This window comes from Pleurodeles waltl, chromosome 6, assembly GCF_031143425.1.
Source record: "Pleurodeles waltl isolate 20211129_DDA chromosome 6, aPleWal1.hap1.20221129, whole genome shotgun sequence".
Lineage (NCBI taxonomy): Eukaryota > Metazoa > Chordata > Amphibia > Caudata > Salamandridae > Pleurodeles > Pleurodeles waltl.
In genome coordinates this window covers 1,175,596,970-1,175,609,152 of record NC_090445.1, presented here as the reverse complement: position 1 = coordinate 1,175,609,152, position 12,183 = coordinate 1,175,596,970, and the positions used below count along the sequence as shown (strand labels likewise).

The 12,183-nt window shown below is 46.7% G+C and overlaps 1 protein-coding gene and 1 pseudogene across 4 annotated transcripts in view; one reads left to right on the top strand and one right to left on the bottom strand.

Moving 5' to 3' along the window:
• The window catches only part of P4HA1 (prolyl 4-hydroxylase subunit alpha 1), a 299,327-nt gene that overhangs the window by 60,368 nt on the left and 226,776 nt on the right, over positions 1-12,183 (top strand). For all 4 annotated transcript variants that reach the window (XM_069240397.1, XM_069240396.1, XM_069240399.1 and 1 more), the window contains exon 5: positions 11,119-11,256. In XM_069240397.1, coding sequence (XP_069096498.1) covers positions 11,119-11,256 — 138 coding nt within the window. The remainder of the gene's footprint in view (positions 1-11,118; positions 11,257-12,183) is intronic.
• Positions 2,468-4,141, bottom strand: LOC138302229 (elongation factor 1-alpha, oocyte form-like; annotated as a pseudogene).

Here is a 12,183-nt window from a genome sequence, read left to right as displayed (position 1 = left end):
GAGCAGGGACGGGGGACGGGGGGGGTAGTGGGGAGGGTGTCCCCTGAACCGGTGTGGACTAGTTTATGCATGGAGGGCACCAAATGTGCCCTTCCAAGCAAACCAGTGGCTTGGGGAGGCTACCCCTCCCAAGCCAGTCACACCTATTTCCAAAGGGAGAGGGTGTTACCTCCCTCTCCAAAAGGAAATCCTTTGTTCTGTCTTCCTCGGCTTGATCAGATCAAGCAGCAGGAGGGCAGATACCTGTCTGAGGGGTGGCAGAAGATGGGCTGCCCGGAAATACCCTGTAAGACTGATGGTATCAATGCTGCGGGTCCACTAAGGAGCCCCCAGAGTGCATGGAATCATACTTCCAGTACTTGCAACAGTATTGGAATATGATTTTGAAATGTTTGATACCAAACCGGCCCAGGTTCAGAGTTACCATTATGTAACTAGACATAGGTAGTGACCTATGTCCAGTACACGTGTCCCTGCACTCACGAAGTCCAGTAAAATGGGTCTGGAGTTCGTGGGGGCCCCTCTGCTAGTTGCCCTCATACACCAGTACCTGCACCCAGCCCTCTGGGCTGAGAGGGCCTACCATAGGGGTGACTTACAGTGACTTGATGCAGTGACCTGTAGTGAAACTGAGTGCGTGCACCCAGTTCACACAGACTGCAATGGCAGGCCTGCAGAACCCTTTGCATGGGCTCCCTATGGGTGGCAGAATAACTTCCGTAGCCCATAGGGAACCCCAATGCCCTGGGCACCTAGGTACCATATACTAGGGACCTGCATGGGGCACCATTATGCCAATTGTGGGGATAAAATGTTACCAGCAACCAAATTCAGAGGAGAGCGCACAGTCATTGGGGTCCTGGTTAGCGGGATCCCAGTGAACACAGTTTACCACACTGACAAACAGGCCGAAAGTGGGGGTAACCAAGCTAGAAAGCGGCTACTTTCCTACACAAGGTGTGGTATTTGAGTCACGTCTCTGTATACAAACGTGCAAAAAGAGATAACGATATCGGAGTCATGCGCCAAAGTTTCTAAAGTAAGAAACTGGATGTGGGATGAGGATGAGTTTCAAAAGTCAGGTGGCAGTGTGAGAGGCAGAAGTGAAGTGAGAGTGGGTAATGAATGTGAAAGAATTGAATTATTGGAAGAGAACCAATAGGCAGGAAATCAACCCCCATCTCGGTTTCTGTGAACTGTGTGAGGTTGGTGTTGTATCTTGAGTTGAATATAGTGTGTAGAACATGTTATTTTAAGGCCGCAAGTTCTATGTACAATTCTAGAGTATGGAATGGTGATGCAGTGAGTGTTCGCCTTGCGGTCAGTTACCTGCTGACTGGAGAGAGGGCATCAGTTGCAATTGCCCTAGAGGACAACCAATAAAATCATGTGCCCCACAACGAGTGAGAACTACATTTAGTGCATACAAGAAATGGGAAGGATGGGAAGACGAAGAATCAGAGAACCTATGGGCCTGATTACGACCTTGGCGTAGGGGATTACTCTGCCACAAACGTGACGGAAATCCCATCCACCGTATTACAAGTTCCAGTATATCCTGTGGAACTTGTAGAATGACGGGCGGAATATCTGTCCACCAAGGTCTTAATTGGGCCCTATGTATGCAAATATTAGATATAGGGATATTGTTCTCTCTAGAAATTTTAATGTTTAGGAACTAAGGGCCATATGTACGAACACTTTTTCCCATAGAGACAGAATGGATAAAAACCTTAGCTACATCTGGTCCTAAATGTTTTGATGAAAATTCACATTCTGCTTTGTAAAGTTCAGGTTTACTCGCATATACCATTATTGATTTATTTTTTATTTTTTTTGTTTTGCTTTGCATGTTTTGTTTTTAAAGAAATATATGTAGATATGTTTTCAGGGTTTTCATAGAGGTTCATTAAAATTCTATTGGTGGAAGGATATGTCTTGATATAAGTTAGTGGGATGTTATTGTATGAATATTGTCCCAGCTGCCAATCCATAACTCTGTATGCCAATGTAATCTTACAGGCACATTATGATATAATTTAGAATGTTGAGTGAGGAGATCTGAGAAGGAGCTGGAGGAGGCAGTTGTTTTCCGTGCTCCCTGTACTGTTTGGGACTTCATTGGAAATAAATATAGTTACAACTTGTCAGCATCAATCCATTACTACAGTATGTGCTTGTCTTCAAGTGTACATGCCAAATTCCGGCCCAGCATGGGTATACATAGTTAATACATTTATGTGCATTGGATTCAGATGACACTCGTCTATAAAGTCTGAGGTTAGCATGAAAATCAAGCTGAATCTGGCCCTTCTTGGTATTTGTTGCTGCATTATGCCAAAATAACAGCTCCGTGAGATGAAAAATGTGGTGATTGTTAGATCACAAGTTTGAATCCTGGTAGGGTAAAGCATCTTTTATTCTTTCAAGTCTAGCAAAATGGGTATTCATAAACTGGGTACAGTATGTAAGTCACAAAATATTAGAATATCAGAACAAGTGCCAAGTCCAGCCTCCCTTTCCTGCGGAGGCTCTTCTGATGAACCCTAATGCTCAGTAACCAGTCCCTTATCATAGAGTGCAGATGGTGATTCGAGACCAGAGGATTCTGGGTAGCCAGTGCCATTAGGGCAGCTGGGTGTGGTTGGCGCTACTTCATGCCAGAGACCTTGATAGCAGACTTGGTGAGGTTGCCAGCAGTGAATGCCTTTTTCTCAACTACCTTGATCATTCCAACATCCACCGTCTGCCTCATGTCCCACATAGCAAAACGACCAAGAGGAGGATAGTTTGAGAAGCTCACACACATGGGTTTGCCTGGAATCATGTCCACAATGGCAGCATCTCCAGACTTGAGTGCTTTGGGGCTGTCTTGAAGCTTCTTGCCGAATCATCTGTTGTTTAATTTTTTTCCTTCAGCTCAGCGGATTAGCAGGCAATGTGAGCGGTGTGGCAATCTATCACAAGAGCGTATCACTGTCTAATCTGTCCAGGGTGATTGAGAATAATGACCTGGGCTGTGAAGCTTCTAGCCTCCATCGGGGATTGTTTTTGCTGTCACCAGCCAAATTTCCTCTTCGGATATCTTTCACAGACACATTCTTCATGTTGAAGCCAACATTGTCATCTGGGATAGCCTCCACCAGTGGCTCATGGTGCGTGTCCACGGACTTCACTGGTTTTGTTACTGGGGCAGAGGTCACCACTATGCCAGCCTTAAGGGTACCAGTTGCCACACGGCCCATTGGATCTGTGCCAATACCTCCTATCTTGTAGAAATCCTGCAGGGGCTTGTTGGTGGGACGTGTAGGCAGGATGAACCAGTCTAGGGCTTCGAGCAGGGTAACCCCCAACATACCACCCCCCCCCCCCCCCCCCCCCCCAGCCCCACAGCTGCTCGCTCTTTACGCTCAATTTTCCAGCCTTTAAACCAGGTCATGTTGGTGTTGGGTTCCTACATGTTGTCCCCGTGCCAGCCGGAGATTGGCACAAATGCCACTGTGGCTGCGTTGTAACCGATTTTCTTGATGTAGGTGCTGACTTCCTTGGTGAGTTCTTTGAAATGCTTCTGGCTGTAAGGGGGATTGGTGGAGTCCAACATGTTCACACCAATGATCAGTTGCTTCACCCCCAGGGTGTAGGCCAGCAAGGCGTGCTCGCAGGTCTGTCTATTCTTGGAAATACCAGCTTCAAACTCAACTACGCCACCAGCATCAACCAGCACTGCACAGTCAGCCAGCGAGGTGCCAGTGATTGTGTTCTTGATGAAATCCCTGTACCCGGGAGCATCAGTGATGGTGATGTAATACATGACAGTCTCAAACTTCCAGAGGGAGATGTCAGTGGTGATACCACGTTCCCTCTCCTCCTCGAGCTTGTCCAGCACCCAGGTGTACTTGAAAGATCCTTTGCCCATCTCGGCTGCCTCCTTCTCAATGGTTCTCCTATTGATGTCCCCACACTTGTTGATGAGATGGTTGGTGGTGGTAAACTTGCTGGAGTCCACATAGCTGATATCCATGATGGTATGCAAGTCTTTTCCTTTCCCGTTGCGGCAGAGAACTGTGCTGGTGTCTCCTGGATCTGGCTGCACTGCTCTCCAGTCTGGAGGCGCCGCAGGCAAAAGTGCAGAGCTAGTCATCTACTTTTATATATGGATAACACCAACCTTGGGTTGTAGTGCACCACTTATTCTGATTTGGCCCCCCTAGCCATGGTGGTCATTTATTTTCTCGCCAAAATTGTACTAAAAAATACATTCTTCTGTGCCAGCTCCCATGTAAAGGATTTAGGGAGCAGGATGCGCAAGTAGCTTTCTGTATTCATTTTTCCATGGGGCATGTATGTTATTTTAAAAACTCCATGCCCCTGTTCATAGGCTCTGATATACCCCACCTTGTACTGGTATTATACCGTACATCAGCAAACGTTTATAATCTGGCACTCCATATAATTATTTAAAAGATGCCTAGAAAGAGCCTTAGACTAGTTTTCCCCCTTGTCTAAGAGTTGTATTGTCTTCTTTGTCTCAAAGGTGTGTGTATATTACTAAACTGCTAATTTTCTAATATAACCTTGTCATTTACAAGATACAGTATTAAAATGCGCACTTCGTTTTGCTAGAGGTTCTGTGTGTATGTGTATAGACAAATGCAAGTGGGAAGAATAACAAAAAGCTCCAATGTGGAATCATGATGGATAGAAAAATGGTTAATAGAACAATTATCAATCTATCCAACCATACACTGACTGTAGGAAAACGGCTGCCTGTTGCAGTTACCCCCACTTTTTGCCTGATATTGATGCTGACTTGACTGAGAAGTGTGCTGGGACTCTGCTAACCAGGCCCCAGCACCAGTGTTCTTGCACTTAAAAATGTACCATTGTTCCACAATTGGCACATCCCTGGCACACAGGTAAGTCCCATGTAAAAGGTACCAGTTGTACCAAAGGGCCCTGTGACCAAGGAAGGTCCCTAAGGGCTGCAGCACATGTTGTGCCACCCTAAGGGACACCTCACCTAACACATGCACACTGCCATTGTAGATTGTGTGTGTTGGTGGGGAGAAAAAGACGAAACATGGCATCCCCCTCAGGATGCCATGCACACAAAATGCTGCCTGTGGCATAGGCAAGTCACCCCTCTTGTAGACCTTACAGCCTTGAGGCAGGGTGCACTATACCACAGGTGCGGGCATAGCTGCATGAGGAATATGCCCCTATAGTGTCTAAGTCTATTCTTAGACATTGTAGGTACAGTGTGGCCATATTAAGTATATGGTTGCTCCGTAATGGCTACACTGAATACTGGGAAGTTTGGTATCAAACTTCTCAGAATAATAAAACCACACTGATGCAGGTGTTGGATTTATATAAAAAAATACACACAGAGGGCGTCTTACAGATGCCCCCTGTATTTTACCCAATCCTTCAGTGTGGAACTGACTGGTCTGTGCCAGCCTGCTGCTGAGACGAGTTTCTGCCCCATGGGGTGAGTCCCCCCGTCCCCCCCCCCCCCCCTTTGCAGGAACTGTAACACCTAGCAATGAGCCTCAAAGGCTCAGGCTTCGTGTTACAATGCCCCAGGGCACTCCAGCTAGTGGAGATGCCCGCCCCCTGGACACAGCCCCCACTTTTGGCGGCAAGTCCAGGGGAGAGAATGAGAAAAACAAGGAGTCACCCACCAGTCAGGACAGCTCCTAAGGTGCCCTGAGCTGAGGTGACCCCTGCCTTTGGAAATCCTCCGTCTTGATTTTGGAGGATTCCCCCAATAGGAATAGGGATGTGCCCCCTTTCCTCAGGAAGGAGGCACAAGGAGGGTGTAGCCACCCTCAAGGACCGTAGCCATTGGCTACTGCCCCCCCAGACCTAAACACCCCCCTAAATTGAGTATTTAGGGGCGACCCTGAACCCAGGAAATCAGATTCCTGCAACCTGAAGAAACAAGGACTGCTGACCTACAAGCCTGCAGAGAAGACGGACGACAACTGCTTTGGCCCCAGCCCTACCGGCCTGTCCAACTTCGAAAACCTGCAACCAGCGATACATCCGACAGGGACCAGCGACCTCTGAAGCCTCAGAGGACTGCCATGGACTAAACGACCAAGAAAACACCGTGAGCAGCGGCCCTACTCAAAACCAGCTACTTCTTTGCAACAAAGAAGCAACTTTCAAAGATTGCACATTTCCCGCCGGAAGCGTGAGACTTCACACTCTACCTGACGCCTCCGGCTTGAGATCCAGAGAGCAAACACCATAGAGAGGAGTCCCCGGTGACTGCTAGACCATGAGTAGCCAGAGACGACCCACCTGAACCCCCCACAACGACGCCTGCAGAGAGAATCCAGAGGCTCCCCCAGACCGCGACTGCCTGTAACAAGGGACCCGAAGCCTGGAACCAGCACTGCACCTGCAGCCCCCAGAACCTGAAGGAACCGAACTTCAGCGCAGGAGTGACCCCATAGGCGACCCTCTGCCTAGCCCTGGTGGTAGCTGTATCGAGAAGCCCCCCCTGTGCCTGCCTGCACCGCTACAGCGACCCCCGGGTCCCCCCATTGAAACCAATACAAAACCCAACGTCTGCTTTGCACACTGCACCCGGCCCCCTGTGCCACTGAGGGTGTGTTTTGTGTGCCTACTTGTGTTTCCCCCCCCCCCCCCCCCCCTCCAGTGCTCTACAAAACCCCCCTGATCATGCAGGTACTTACCTGCTGGTAGACCGGAACACCCCTGTTCTCCATAGGCGCCTATGTGTTTTGGGCACCTCACCTCTTTGACCTCTGCACCTGACCGGCCTTGAGCTGCTGGTATGGTAACTTTGGGGTTGCCTTGAACCCCCAACGGAGGGATGCCTATGCCCCAGAACTGAGACTTGTAAATGTTTTACACAAACTAACCTTTACTTACCTCCCCAGGAACTGTTAATTGTGCAGTGTCCACTTTGAAAATAGCTTATTGCCATTTTTACAAAGACTGTATATGATATTGCTTTTATTCAAAGTTCCTAAAGTATCTAAGTGAGGTACCTTGCATTTAAAGTGTTTACTGCAAATCTTGAACTTGTGGTTCTTAAAATTAACTAAGAAAATATATTTTTCAATATAAAAACCTATTGGCCTGGAATTGTCTGAGTGTGTGTTCCTCATTTATTGCTTGTGTGTACAACAAATGCTTAACACTACCCTCTGATAAGCCTACTGCTCGACCACACTACCACAAATAGAGCATTAGAATTATCTAATTTTGCCCCTATCTTACAGCTAAGGGGAACCCTTGGACTCTGTGCACATGATCTCTCACTTTGAGATAGTATATATAGAGCCAATTTCCTACACTGACGGATACTGATAAGTTGACTTTGTGTTTAGGGTTATCTTTTTGTCCCACAGAACGTTTCAATTATGTGGAGACTGTGATAGATCTGCTCAAATTTGTGAGGAAACCGAAACTTAAAAAGATTGTATAAACTAAAAGGTCAGATGGGAAATGTAAGTGAATCTGTAAGTAATAATGAGATTAATAGTACTCTGAACATAGGTGATGTTGATACCTTTTTAACCCTACATGAACTTGAAATAAATGAGATGGGTTCGATGTGTTCAAAGGAAGTATATGCAACGTTAGATGATCTGGGCATTACATGTGATGTGGCAGTTGCCTATGGATTCAAACTAATATCCACATTTCTTCCTATCATGAATCACGACAATATAGATACCTTTCACGATGTTATGGTATGGAATCTATTACGCATTCGACATAAGACATGGTTCAAAGCCAGGCAAAATCCAAATTTGACTTTGGCCCAGCGAGAAGTTATAAAACTCTTTGCAGTTGATGAAACTGTCCCACTGACAAAGGTGGCAGTATTGTACTTATGAGTAGGAAGATGCACATCAATGAGGCCATGCACCAATTGAATGATAAAAGGTTGTATACTACTGTCACAAAGGAAACGTATACAAAGAGTGTAACCGGGATCTGGGAACATTATACTGATTGGAGAGACAAAGGCCTGTTTACATAGGAAGAATATGGTTTTTTGAAAAGATTTCCCATGTTGCCAGTATTATATCTCTTAGCAAAAATACATAAAGATCAACAGCATCCCGCAAGGAGGCCTATTGTGTCTTCATGGGACAGTGCATTGGAAAATGTGTCCAAATATGTAAATTGTTTTCTTAGAGAACATGTGACAAACCTGCCCCCGTACGTCCGCGATACCAAGGACTTTTTAGGCAAATGTGAAGGGATAGTATGGGACGATTATTTCCTGCTTATAACGTTGGATGTTCATTCTCTATATACGATCATTAAGCATTAAAAGGGAATTGAAGCGTGCAGACATTTTTTGAGAGCTAGGCCTATCACATATTTGGCACATACCGATATGATTGTTGAATTGTCTTATCAATATTACATCAGCGTATGTAAGTTTTGGGGTGATCTGTCAAGTGGTGGGCTAGAAAAATGGGAGTGGGGGGAGGGTGTCTTCCCAAAATGCTTTTTCCCCATGCATTTTTCCATGGGGATTTTTAACTGCAATAGTGCCTTTGTTATTTGGAAATTAGTTGAGTAGTTTTTTGTTTTTTTTTGTAGTCCCCGGGACTAATTTAAAAAAGATTAGGGGGTCGCTTTGAGACACCTGGGGACCACCTCCCCGGGGCTATTTGTTGGAGGACCCCCTCAGGGAGCCACGTATTGTCTTGGGGACCACCACCCCACAGGGATGGCTCCTTTATGCCCCGAGGTGCCTACCCCTGGGACATTGCTGTTTGCTGTGACTTAGCAGGAGCTTTGACAGTTCCCACCAGGTCAGAGCAAACACTCCGCTCGCATGGAGGGAGAGTTGTTAAACAGTTCCCCCTCATTGTAAGCGGAGGTTTCCTCTGTTTCCCTGCCTATGGAGATGAGGCAGGGAAACAAACATTTCTCTCGCAGAGAGGGAGCTGCTTTAGCAGGGGCATGTGGACCTGCAGTGAACTACTGCTGTGCATGACCAAAGGCTGTGCACAGCATGAGGCTAGATGGTTAGGGATGTGGCCTTAGGGCCTGGCCACAGGCCTTAGGCCGTGCATGTATAGTATTGAAAATTACTTTACATAAAAATAAAAAAAACATAGAAATTCACTGAAAATACTGAAGGATACAGAGACTTTAGTTAGCCTCACATTTTTAACATAAAAAGCCATTGAAATTCACCTGTTATAGCTAGTTATTTCAAGTAACTAGAATGTGTGCCCTAAGTTAAGTATAACTCTCACCCTCGGCATGCACTACTAATTACCCCACAAATTACGACACTCATGACATCTTTGATAACATCACTGATAACTTTTACTGCAAATATTACATTTATGTTATGACGAAAAAAACTGAATGGCTGGGGCAGCGAGTTATAGTTACTTGAGATAACTATAGCAGGTTAATTTTTGGTTTTGTATCTCCTCTTCCTCCCCAACCACCTGTAGGAAGGATTTAGGAAAACGTAGGCCCTCATTTCAACATTGGCGGTATTGACTGCCTACCGCCGCCGTGGCTACCAGCCGTCTACTGGTATCCTGACCGCCGACGATATTCCGCCAGAATGCTTGCGGAACACCGCCGACGGTCATGACGGCGGTAAGGCAGTGCTGCACAGCAGCACCGCCACTCCAGCAAAACACCGCCTACCGTATCATGACCAATGATACGGCCTGGCAGTGTTTTGCTGGCGGACACTGCTGCTGACAGCAGCGCCATGGACCGCCTCCAGCTGGAGGACCCACTGCAAGCAGGTAAGTCGGGTTCTCTGACAGGAGAAGGGGGTGGGGGATGCTGTGTGTATGTGGGGGGTGTTGTGTGTATGTTTTGGAATGCCTGCATGTGGGTGTGAGTCACGTTGAACGAATACGTGAATGAGTGGTGTTGTGAATGCATGTGTGAGACAAGGTATGTTGGTGTGTGATGCAGTGTGTGGGTATGTATGTGTGCATGCATGGGTGGTGGTGGGTATGCGTGTGTATAAATGGGTGTGCGTTTATGTGTGGGGGGTGCAGGAGACAGACAGACAGACAGACAGACAGACAGACCGTGCCGGGAAGGGATTCCCTGGCACTGATGGTGCATACTGCCATGGTTTTGTGGCATATATTTGGCACGAAAACCATGGCGATAGGGTGGGATTGGGGTGGCCGCCGGGCTGGAGACCGAAGTCTCCAGCCCAGCGGCCATTACCACCCTGGCGGTCGGTGTGTTAAAGTGGCGGATTTGGATGGCGGTAACCGCCATCGTCCAAAACCCATTTAGTTTTTTGTTTTATTTTACCGCCGGCCTGTTGGCGGTATTACTGCCGCTTTAACACCGACTGCCAGGGTTGTAATGAGGGCCTTAGTGTTACTCGCTCCAGCTTCCAGGTTGGAGATGGAGATGCTCTCGGAAACTCTGGTAGAGCAATCCCTGAAGGTGTGAGTAAGACTGATCAAATGGCTGAAAGATCCAGGGGGAACTTGTCTGCCAGATAGCACTTCTGTGCTTTAACACTCTGACTTAAAAAAAAAAAAAGTCTGTGTGTAACTTCTGAAATTCTTGCTTCTAGTGGGGCCTTAACATCAATGTCACCTATGGTGAAGGAAGAGTAACCACTACTGCTAATGAGAAAGGAGTGGGACTTGTAGAATCTGCCTATTGAAGACTAGATCCCTGACCTCAGGGGGCTATGTGTATTGCTTGTGTATGCCACATTTATTCACTTTGTATTCATATATCAATACTTGTTTTGTCATTGAGCATATTTTGAGTTCTGAGCCAGTGTTCACCCTCCTGTATCCAAACCCTCTCCCCATTCATCTTCCCCACTCAGTGAAGCCTTTACCTGCTTGACCTGAACTACCACTGAGAGTCAAGTAATAAAAGGGGTACTTAACCCAGTTGCTCAGGATCCATAGTAGGTCGGGCCCCCAGACATCAGGAGTAAAAGGCCAACAGCAGCGGTTGGGCAAGAAGCTCCTGCTCACCCCGTGGCCCTCCAAAAGGGGTTCTGACAACCACTGACCCCTAAAAATGTAACTGAAGTATGTATATGTAAGAAGTCTAATTCCGTTGGTATCTGACTACTGTCCTTCATGTTTCTTATTGTAGGATTTATTTCTAACCTGACTGTACAACGTCAGCATTTCCCCAACGATGAGGATCAGACTGGTGCAGCAAAGGCTCTCCTTCGACTCCAGGACACATATAATCTGGACACTGACACCATATCCAAAGGAAACCTCCCAGGTGAGTATTAGAGGTCCTGCGAAGACTGTGATGTTGTAAATGAAAATCTTGTGTTCAGTGGCGTGTGTGACTGTAGATACACATGCTCTGCATACTCCTGCCATCTAGTGTTTGGTCCAGATTGTTGCAAGTCGTTTTTCTTCTAAGAAGCATTTTTGACTCTGTTTGTGTGTGTGTGTGTGTATATAGAGATATATAGCCTGTGTAGCTTCAGATACACATGATATGCATTATTTCGCCATCTAGTGTTGGGCTCGGAGTGTTACAAGTTGCTTTTCTTTGCAGAAGTCTTTTCAGAGTCACAGGATCAAGTGACTCCTCCTCTCGGTAATACTGCACATGGGCATTGACTCTGTTGTTAGATTGTTTTCTTTCCGCTGTCTGGTTCGGACGTGTTTCCTCTCGCTCCGAGATTTCAAATCGGAAACTTTAGAAAACTTCCATAATCGTCGTATTGTTCAGATCGCATTTTCCACCTAGCCTCGAACCGATAGTACAGTTGAAAACTCAATTTCGCCCTTCTTGGCGCGTGCGCCAGACTCTAGCCTGTTTGGGCCTACCACGTCGAAGCCTGATGGATCGGACTCCATTTTTATTTTGTCCCCAATGCGACGCAAAATTTCCGTACACAGACCAAAACCTTGTCTGTAATCTGTGTCTTTCTCCTGATCGCAAAGAAGACAATTGCGAGGCCTGTCTATCGTTTCGATCCAAGAAGTCCCTGTGTGATCAGAGAGCCAGAAGATTGGAAATGGCGTAGAAGAGTTCAGAACATCTCGACACCATGGAGAAAGAACAGGTGCAGACGGCTGTTTCCATCATAGACACAGACTCCGAAGAAGAATCGGAAGAAGATAGGCCTATCACTGCTGCTCAGCTCCTGAGTACGTCTGCCCCTACGCCTACTTATAAAAAGTCCTCCAAGGC